Consider the following 10,331-nt stretch of genomic DNA (forward strand, 5'->3'; position numbering starts at 1 on the left):
GATGCACCCATTGAGGTTTTGAACTTATTTTGCTAGAATGATGAAACTTCTTACGATTTTAATTTTTCTAACTATCATAACAACCAGCATTGACGGATCATTTTCTGTCATGAAAAGGAAAGGAATAAGAACTCTACCTGGGAATATAATTGACCCTTGCCGTAAATTCGATTCAGTAATCAAACTTTTATCGAAAAAAATCTAAAAGATTACTCAAACATTTTTCGATTTTTTGTATAAGCGCCTTCTAAATAAGTTTCTGGCTACGAGCCTATGTTCAAAGCTCTTGTCCATAACAACAATAAAAAACTTCTTAAAGAAAGATATTCGTTAAGAGGATAAAATTTTATTTGAATAAGTTAAAGACAGAACAAAAAAACTATTAAATTCTTTAGGGTCATTAAAATTTATAATCTGGATACACAAAACTACAATATGTTCCTATATTAGATCTGCTTTAATGAATTTAGTGAATATTTACTAGTTCCAGCTAATAAGTATGTTTATTTATCACATTGTGATGTACTTTCTTATTAAGTTTATATCCCATCATATTATGACTACCATTAACTATAACTGATTTTCTAAAATAAGGATGTCAGAGACCTATATATGAGATACTACCCAAAATTTTAATTTAATATAGTTTTAAGTTAGATCAAGTTAATATAGAAGTCCCAGGAAACAGGGATCGCTTTACGACCGCTAACACATTGTAGTACTGTGTTATGTGTTGTAGAATTAATACCCAAAACTAAAAAAATTATCATTCATCGATTTTTATTGTTAATAAAATAACACATATACATTATTTTATGCAAGAAAAATATATATTACTTAATTGTATTTTAAAATAATTTTTCTTGGAAGTTACTTGTATAAAAAAATAAATCTGACAAAAATGTTTTGAAATTTTGGGATAATTGAAGTAAAATTCAGTTGAAATTTATTGATTTCAATAGAATTGTTTTCCGGCTTATGTAGTCTTATTATTTAAAAAAAAAATACACACACAAAAAAACGGATACATTACATTTGTACATACCAAAAAATCTACGACATACAAAATATTGCAGGTATTGTGCCAGAACTTATCAGTAATTTGATTAATTAAATTAATTACGCAGTTAAAACGTCTTTAGTAATCAGCAGCAGTATTTGAGAGATAATCTCGCCGGCCAATATTCGATGCTTGTTTACTCTGTACAGCTTCGAGTTTAGGACAATCGGTAATACGATGACCCAAGCCACCACAGTAACTGCAACCATGTGAGTCTCCCAAATCAAGATACTGTTCTGCTTCTGGACAAAGTTCAACAAGGAATTCAGGCACCTTTTGCTTGGCTTCAATGAGTAAATGTTTTAAGTCCAATAGAACAGATTGCTCTGTTGTTTTATTCACAAAAGTTGTTGCTAAACCTTTCGTATTTGAGCGACCCGTACGGCCAATACGATGCACATAGTTCTCCACATCATCTGGCATATCATAATTGATAACATGTTGCACATTCGGAAAATCAAGACCTTTTGAGGCGACATCAGTTGCGACAAGTACATCTTTTTTACCATCTCTATAAGCTTCAACGGCACGGGAACGTTCTTCTTGATCTTTACCACCGTGTATAGCAACTGCTTCAACACCTAAAAATATTGAAAAATATATATATAAATAAAAAGTAATAACTAGAAGCCTATCTAGGAAGCTGCAGCTTCTGGTAGGATTATAGAGTATTTAATAATATATGTTTTTGTAGGAACATTGCAACTCACCTTTTAATAGCAAATACTCGTGTATGCAATCGACGTCTTGCTTTTTTTCTGCAAAAATCAACACAGGTGGCGCAGTTTTTTGTAAGCATTCTAATAAATATACGACCTTTGCTTCTTGTTTTACGTACTCAACTTCTTGAGTAACATTCATGGAAGCTGCACCAGCACGGCCCACATTGATTGTAACTGGCTTAACTAGCGCAGAGCGTGCAAAATTTTGAATTTTTTTGGGCATAGTAGCAGAAAATAGCAACGTTTGACGCTGTCCTTTGAAGAATGAAAATATTGTGCGCACATCTTCTTCGAAACCCATGTCTATCATACGATCTGCTTCATCCATACATAAATATCGACATACATCAAGTGACACCATTTTTTTGTCCAACATATCCATGAGGCGACCAGGCGTGGCAACCATTATATGCACTCCACGTGATATCACTTCAACAGCTTCTGACACTGGCAAACCACCAATTGCAAGACAAGAACGTATCTCTGGCATACCACTTTCTTTCAAATGACGACTATAATGCTAGAAAAACAAACAACATAACGTTATTTTCATATAATCTGCTGTATATATGTAAAAACTTACCATTATTATATCATGTGTTTGTTTGGCCAATTCACGTGATGGACATATAATTAAACCATAAGGCCCTTCATTTCGCACAAATGGCAAACGATATTCCTGTTCGAGTGCAAACATAACAATTGGCAACACAAATACTAGAGTCTTTCCAGAACCCGTAAAAGCAATTCCTATCAAGTCTCGTCCTGACAGTACGGTAGGTATTCCTTGTATTTGTATTGGAGTTGGGCGCTTAATGCCTCTTGCTGCCAGACCGTTCAATATACCTTTTGGGAATTTCATATCCCGAAAACTAGCAATTGGTGGAGCAACATCATCACCTTCCACCAATATACGTAAATGTTTCCGTATGGCATTTCTACGTTCTTCTGACATTGCAGCGATCGCACGTGGCGGTCGCCAACTTGTTTTTATGGGATCTTCATATTGTATACCTTTCGCCAATTCAGCTACACCCATAAGTGCTTTCTGCTGCGCAACACTTTCCAAAATTTTTTCTTCTTCTTTTAATTGCTTTTCCACTGCGCTTACTTTTTTCGCTTCAGCAATTTTCTTCAATTCTGTGTGTTGATCAAGTAAACTTATATTATATTTACGACCCCAATTTTCTGGATCTGCTGCACTTTGTGAATCTTCATCTCCCTCATTTTCGCTGGAAGATTTCCCTTGTGACGCCGCTTCTGCTGTTAGTTGAACAATACGTCCAAGTTTCATAAGTTTTTGTTTCTTGCGCTCTTTAACCGGCACATATGGTTGATATTTATCGTCGTCTTCATTTTCAGACTCTTTTCTTTCCTCTTGATAATAGCGTTTTTTTTGTGAAGCTGAATCTTGTGACATTATTATATATTGTATAAGCTTAGAATAATCAAACAGTCAGGAGTTTGTTTACAAAGTTGCCTGGGAACTCAAAGCAGCTGATGTAAATAAATCCGTACACAGTGGTATTTCCAAATATTTAGTTAAAAGGTCATAGATGTAGCACTTTACTACTTCGAATGTATTTAATGCGTGGCTGTTTCGACTGCTAAACTCGATGCTTGTTGCTCACTAATATGTGTTATATAAGGTTTTTGCTGTATTATTCTACTTAAATACAATTTCATACTATTTACGTTCTAACTGTTTACATGTTTTTTTCTATCTGTTCAGGTAACTGAAATCACAACTAATGATATAGTAAACCTTGCTAAACTTTTTTTAACATGCTGAACTAGTTTCAAGGTTGCTAGAATGAAAATTTTCCATTTTCTTAATTTAAATCACTAAAAAGTTCACTTATATTAAAAAAGTAAAAAATTCACATTAGTTCACGTATTTAATCATTGAAAATGGATTAGATAAGGTTATAAATTATATAATAATATTTGGGTTCATGGATTTTACGCATTGTCAAAATAAAGATAAAATTTTTCTTGAAATAATTTCTTTAATTAGAAATATATTTTCTTCAAATTTTAAAAATTGCAGTCATACAACACATTTCAGATATATGTCAATTTTGTTAAGTTTATTGACATGCCTGAATTTCGTAGAATGCAAGGTTTTCCTACCTGACCAGTTCATTTTTAACAAATTTTTCCACAGGTAAATTGAATTCTAATTCCGCACACTTTAGTAATAAAAACTATAGCTAAACAGTATATGTTTCTTAACATGTAATTATATGAAATTTTATACAACAATAACTTTCACAATAATATTAAACATATTAACAGTTTTACTAAACACTATTCATTGGAACAAAAACAAATCATACAAACGCTTGACAACATATTTTTGTTATTAGTGATGTTGGTCATAATTTATAAAAAATAATTAGCAACATTATGGTCTATTTTTAAATCGTTTAAAACAGAAATGCATGATATCATAAAATTGGTCCCATAATTAATTGATTATGGGACGATAGTCAATGTGATTTGTAAATTTATCTAGTATTTTATAATAAGTCTCTTATCATAATCTTAGGAAAATACATTATTGTATGTTTAGAACCTGCTGCATATAATACTTATTAATGTGATTTCTAACTTTAAGAAAATCTTGTGAACACGAAATATCATCAATAAAGCAAAATTATAAAACTAAAAAAACTAAAACTGTAAGTCCTCACAACAATTATATTAACTATCAAATAACACATAATCAGTGCGAGATGATGCTTGGAAGAGTGATTATATAATCACATTAACATTAATTGATAGAAATTAGGTGAATTCATAAAATTTTATTTTCTATCAAATAATATAAAAACTCAATTTTTTTAAAGTGCATTAATATAAAAACTACTAACAATTCTAACAAAAGTTATCAAACTATAATAAATAAAAACACTTCATTTATGTAATATTAAACTAATATCTGAATGCTGTTCAGAGTTTATTTTAATGTATTTCTTTTACTTTAAAACTATCTTTCTTAACTTTTTCATAAATCTTTAATTGGTCTTTTTTGCAGAAGGTTATTGTATATTCTTAAAGCTGTATAATTTATTACTACACTTAATATATTATTATTCATGCTAATTACCTAAGAAATATTTGTTTTTTGTGATTGACACATATCTACAGTTAAAAAAAAAGAATATATAAAAAGTTTGTTTGAAAATTTTGTTGAACAAATTTAATAAAATTTTTAGCAATATTTTAAAAAACTTAGCAGAATCTGAGAAGGTAAAATTTGACATAGCATCTTTCTTACAAAATGCAACCATGTAGATTTGTGCTCTCAATGTTTGTCATTTACTTACTGACAGAAATACATATATATCTCGGCTGTTAGTGTGATGCGCATTCAGTGACTACATTCCGAAGTGTAACTACCACAAATTGGAGAATATTTGTTGGTGCGACGGAAATTCAGTGAAAACACATTTAATGCTATAATTACTGCGGACTAAAAAATACAAACGTCAAAATGGCTATGTCCAAAACCACCAATACTTATAATCGCCAGAACTGGGAAGATGCAGAATTTCCAATTCTCTGCCAAACGTGTCTCGGTGATAACCCCTACGTGCGTATGATTAAGGAGCGTTTTGGCAAGGAGTGCAAAATATGCACGCGCCCGTTTACAATATTCCGTTGGTGTCCAGGAGCACGTATGCGTTTTAAGAAGACCGAAATTTGTCAAACTTGTGCGCGCTTGAAAAATGTTTGCCAAACTTGTCTGCTTGACTTGGAGTATGGCTTGCCCATACAAGTGCGCGATGCAGCATTAAAAGTGGTTGACTCGTTGCCACAAAGCGATGTCAACAAGGAATATTACATACAAAATATTGATAGAGAATTAGCGGACGGCGATGGTACAGAGGCAGCTGGAACTGTTGGACGCTCCTTAGCTGCCAACGAAATGCTTTCAAAATTAGCACGTACTGCACCATATTACAAACGTAATCGACCACACATATGTTCGTTTTGGGTAAAGGGTGAATGCAAACGTGGTGAGGAATGCCCTTACCGTCATGATAAGCCTAACGAACCAGACGATCCGCTTTGTGAACAAAATATCAAAGATCGCTACTATGGTCGAAATGATCCAGTAGCTGAAAAAATAATGAAACGGGCAGCTTCTTTGCCAACACTTGAACCACCGGAAGATCGTAATATCACTACACTGTACGTGGGTAATTTACCAGAAGAGATAACAGAACCTGAATTACGTGATCATTTCTATCAATACGGTGAAATACGCTCGATAGCATTAGTGCCACGCCAACAGTGCGCCTTTGTTCAGTACACAAAACGTTCAGCAGCTGAATTGGCTGCAGAGCGCAGTTTCAATAAGTTGGTATTCCAAGGTCGTAAAGCAACTATTAAATGGGCACATTCTCAAGCAAAACAAGTAACTGTTGCCAAAACGGACAGACGCTTCGATCCAAGTACAGTACCACCAGTGCCGCCAGGCAATCCTAATGATTTCTTCAATTTACAACAAGAGCAAGTTTCAGTACTACCACCTGGTATGAAATTGCATCAGATCCCACCAAGCCTAATACCAGCTTCTTATCAGATGTACTCACAAGCATATGCTGCACCATACTCAGGACTACCCTCAACATCAACAACAGCCGGTATCAACACAATATCACCGCCAGCACCTGGACAAGTACGGTACCCTAGCCAAGATCCTAGCCGCTTGGGTGCAGTTAAAAAATGACCAATTGAGAAGAGTTCAACAACTAAAGCCTCTGAGGATTTTCATATGTAATGTCTCTTTTATTGTAATTTTATACAATTTAATAAAATAAGTACATTATTATGTTGAATCCAAAAGATTTTAAAAAATAAAGCTTATTTCTAAATATATATCTCATGTATTAATCGTAATAATCATTTTGTACATTGTATTTTAAATTAAGTCAACAATTAATTTGTTAAAATATGATAAGGAACAGCGCAACATTTACATTTTCTTTTAGAGTAGCTGCGAGTTCACAAGTTGTGAACTCCTTTTCAGAGTTGAGCCTCCACAAAAAACAGAAAAATTTTTATTTTCTGTTGGTACATTAAGAGTCCAAAACTAATTTGGCAGTGTGTGAGGGAAATAGGTAACCCTTTGATTCTGGCACCTGCACTAAATACTGATCGATGTAGCTATCATTGCAATTTATCAAAATCTCTGCAAGTATCTGTTTGCTGCTTATGTTCTTCTTGCTTATGATAAGATGCCGATCTTCGCCTTTGCCATAACTTGTGGATTTCAAAGGAAACTTTCCAGCAATTCTGTAATGAAAAATTAATATTAGAATCTTTACAATCTTTACAAAAGGTTTTTCACACAGATTACTTACTCATGCAAAATGACGCGCTCATCTTTAGTGAAATCTGATGAAAACTGCAGTTCACGTATATCATCTGAATTAATGTAATTCTGAAATATTTGCGTGACATCTTGCCGATTTAAATTTGTATGGTTACTTCCCAAGCCGATGCGATTATTTTTAAATAAATAACTGTTAGAATAAATAAATTTAATAACTTTTTGCTGTTTATGAATTGTGAATAAACCTACTCGACGGGTTCTTCTCTCCCTTGTGTTTTCAAGCCAAGACCACCACCAGTCCAACCCATTGATTTCATAATCTTATAGCCTTTGTTTGTTGGGTCTAATTTCATGTCTGTACATGTCGCAGTCTCAGATTTAATAATATCACACACCACTTTATTGTTCTCCTTTCTGATTTTAATAGCATCACGCGCGGGATTAGCCTGAGATAACATATTTAAAAGATATATTAGAAGGGGTTTGTTATTTTAGTAATGTTCAGTAATATATGTGATATGATGACGATATGAGTTCAGCAATAAAATTTTCTTTCTTTCTCTACTAACAGAGTTTAAAACTTCATACTAAAAGTTTTGTTATATTTTATAATCACGTAAACATGATAATTATAATTCTAATATTCTTTTCATATATTCTATTTTGCTTTTCGAATTTTTTTTTATTTCAATCTTTCAGTTATAAATGTATAAATATTTCAGACAACAATGTAGCTTAGTTGATGCATAGTAATGGATCATTTAGAGTACATATTCAGAACGGGTGAGATTAATAGCGATATGCAGTTATTAAAGAGCTATATAGTAGCTACTAAAGTAGCTCTAGATATATAAAAATATGTAGTGGATCTAGTATATCCTTGGTTCTTGTATCAAATAAAAGGGATACTCTACAAAATATGTTTTTCGTCACTGTACATTGTATCTATAGTTTATTGTCAATGAAGGGATATATCCTCTAATTTTTTCCCTGGATACGTCACTGTATATATGAACAGACTAACCAAAAGAGATAATCAAAAATTATTATTAGATAATTTAATTTTTCTATAGCTGGTTTATGACTTCATTTTAACATAACACAGCAAGTGAAATTGTTAATTAACTTCAAAAATAAATTAACAAAACTTTAAATCAAGTACGGTTTTTGATCAATTGACTAATTCACACTAACTCTGAGCTTTGAATTTGACAAAGTATAAGTTCAATCAATGATACTTGCAGTCTCTGTAAATTATTAATGAATGACTGCTAATGAGTATTTGCAAATTCTCGATATAGTTTATATTATGATCAGTCAAAAAATTAGTTAATTGATAGAGCCCTGAAATTATTTACGAAAACTGGCAGGCTTGCAACACTACGTTATCGAATGTCAGAATGGTTACAGGCTCCTCGGAAAGGTATTCAGATCTGAAGTCAATTATTGCTTAGTCTGATGAAGTGATAAACAATAATCCAGTCAAGGCGTACGTAGAGAGGGGTTATAAAGTTAATAGAAAGTAATAGTACTCAAGTGTACTGGCTCAACTAGTCTTAAAATAATAATAAATAAAATTCACTACCAAACAGAAACCTTTCTATTAAAAAATAATTTATATGAAGGAAATAATTTCTTTTATCATAATTGACTTTAAACATCATTACTTAGATATTTTTTTTAAAAATTGTATCTACACAGACGTGATCTAATATGCTGAATAGGTTGTTTATATAGCGCCTGATATGTGCCTACATTAATGAATTTATTATAGTATAATAGAGTATTTCATAGTAGAGCTTTAATATATGCTTATAAATTGAACCTTTGGTTGAAAACAATACAATAGTTTCTGCTTTATTTTTGGTAGAGGATGTTGATGAGTAATTGATCATCAGACTTTACTGAGTTTGTCACTTTTAAAGACACAGTCATTCTATATTCCTGAGTACAAAAAGAAACTGCATATTGATTATCTCTAAATAAAATTTGTATTTTATAATTTAATTAAAGTAACTTTATATATTGCTACAAGAATACTTTGACAAGACATTCATATTATTCTTAATATAACTTGAAAAGAAGTTACTCTGTAGTGAAAATTGTCGAAAATAGTAGTGGGTAGCTATGAATAGTATTCGTTTGAAGTGATTCACTAGCTCGTAATAAAATTACTAAAAATATTTGAATATTTAGTTACCTCTAATTTAAAATAAATATATTTTTATAAAGTATTCGAATTTATTTATGAAAGCAACAAACCTGAATGGTGTAACAATGTTTTTGCAGCTTCTTCAATGCCTCGTCAAAAGCATTTCTCTTTGCCATTTTCAATGCAACATCTGTGCACTTCGAAACCAATTTGTCATCAATATATATTTGTGCCTCCTTACTAAAAGCAAGAACAAGGACAGAAATAAAAATTAAAACAACAAATAAATTTAATTTATATTTAAAACTGTACCCATTTTCGACACCCAACTCCTTTTCGTTATATTGAATATTGGCACGTTGTGCAGAAAAACGTAAGCAATTCCGACCGCCTTGAAGAAGTAGAATGAATTCATTGTAGAGCAAACCTTCAAATAGATCGACAGGGCTATTTTGTTGCTCAGATGCCGATTCCACAAAGGTCAACTTGTTTCTTCTGGCGGTTCTAGTGTTGCTGCCTGAGCTTCCCGGCACGTTGGCATCATTTTCGTTACCCGAACGTCGTTGCGCTGTTCTATATCCTAACAAGGCAAACCCGATTTATTATTCACACTGTTTTTAATTCAATTTCTACTCACATATAATATGCGTAAATAATATTAAGTTTTTGATTTTCTACCTTTGGCACGCGACTCTGCGGCATCCGAGGCAGATATGAAAGTTCGTTTTATTTTGGTTTCGCGTTGCTTTCTAAACTCTTTGGCCACATCCTTCGAGAGTTCAGCCACCAAACACATTACCTCGTTTGGATATTTGCAGCCCATAAATTCGACATTCGTGAATACTTGCGCCAGGCAAACCAAGCGGTCCTCATCGAATTTGTCTTTATGGGTTATCATGAACTTCTTCCGCAGCTGCCAATGCTCCTCGCTCTCGTAGTCGGTGCGATATTTGTCAACGCTCCAATCATTCTTTGTCTTCTCCTTCGCAGACATTTGAATTTAATATTATAATAAATATTTGAAAAATATACTTTATATTCGAAAAACTA

The 10,331-nt window shown here is 32.5% G+C and overlaps 3 protein-coding genes across 3 annotated transcripts; 1 reads left to right on the forward strand and 2 right to left on the reverse strand.

Moving 5' to 3' along the window:
• Positions 1 to 920: 920 nt before the first annotated feature.
• Positions 921 to 3,524, reverse strand: LOC119682279 (ATP-dependent RNA helicase abstrakt-like). Its single transcript, XM_038095679.1, has 3 exons — positions 2,366 to 3,524; positions 1,771 to 2,302; positions 921 to 1,641 (listed from the first exon to the last, which is right to left on the reverse strand). Exons 1-3 carry the CDS (start codon positions 3,200 to 3,202, stop codon positions 1,139 to 1,141), a joined length of 1,872 nt encoding a protein of 623 aa, XP_037951607.1. The 5' UTR covers positions 3,203 to 3,524; the 3' UTR covers positions 921 to 1,138.
• A 1,471-nt stretch (positions 3,525 to 4,995) lies between these two features.
• LOC119679156 (pre-mRNA-splicing factor RBM22-like) lies at positions 4,996 to 6,665 on the forward strand. The gene is made up of 2 exons (XM_038091355.1): positions 4,996 to 5,037; positions 5,121 to 6,665. Exon 2 carries the CDS (start codon positions 5,282 to 5,284, stop codon positions 6,521 to 6,523), a length of 1,242 nt encoding a protein of 413 aa, XP_037947283.1. The 5' UTR covers positions 4,996 to 5,037; positions 5,121 to 5,281; the 3' UTR covers positions 6,524 to 6,665.
• A 186-nt stretch (positions 6,666 to 6,851) lies between these two features.
• On the reverse strand, positions 6,852 to 10,331 carry LOC119679155. The gene is made up of 6 exons (XM_038091354.1): positions 9,960 to 10,331; positions 9,594 to 9,861; positions 9,392 to 9,521; positions 7,379 to 7,575; positions 7,158 to 7,319; positions 6,852 to 7,089 (listed from the first exon to the last, which is right to left on the reverse strand). The coding sequence occupies exons 1-6, from the start codon at positions 10,273 to 10,275 to the stop codon at positions 6,873 to 6,875; spliced, it is 1,290 nt and encodes a 429-aa protein (XP_037947282.1). The 5' UTR covers positions 10,276 to 10,331; the 3' UTR covers positions 6,852 to 6,872.

This window comes from Teleopsis dalmanni, chromosome 2, assembly GCF_002237135.1.
Source record: "Teleopsis dalmanni isolate 2A chromosome 2, ASM223713v2, whole genome shotgun sequence".
Lineage (NCBI taxonomy): Eukaryota > Metazoa > Arthropoda > Insecta > Diptera > Diopsidae > Teleopsis > Teleopsis dalmanni.

Coding starts and splice junctions, on each gene's coding strand:
- LOC119682279 (XM_038095679.1), bottom strand. CDS start 3,202: ATGTCACAAGATTCAGCTTCACAAAAAAAACGCTATTATCAAGAGGAA. Junction 2,303..2,365: donor AAACACATGATATAATAATG/GTAAGTTTTTAC, acceptor TTGTTTTTCTAG/CATTATAGTCGTCATTTGAA. Junction 1,642..1,770: donor CGAGTATTTGCTATTAAAAG/GTGAGTTGCAAT, acceptor CAATATTTTTAG/GTGTTGAAGCAGTTGCTATA.
- LOC119679156 (XM_038091355.1), top strand. CDS start 5,282: ATGGCTATGTCCAAAACCACCAATACTTATAATCGCCAGAACTGGGAA.
- LOC119679155 (XM_038091354.1), bottom strand. CDS start 10,275: ATGTCTGCGAAGGAGAAGACAAAGAATGATTGGAGCGTTGACAAATAT. Junction 9,522..9,593: donor GAGTTGGGTGTCGAAAATGG/GTACAGTTTTAA, acceptor TCTTGCTTTTAG/TAAGGAGGCACAAATATATA. Junction 7,320..7,378: donor GGGAGAGAAGAACCCGTCGA/GTAGGTTTATTC, acceptor TTATTCTAACAG/TTATTTATTTAAAAATAATC.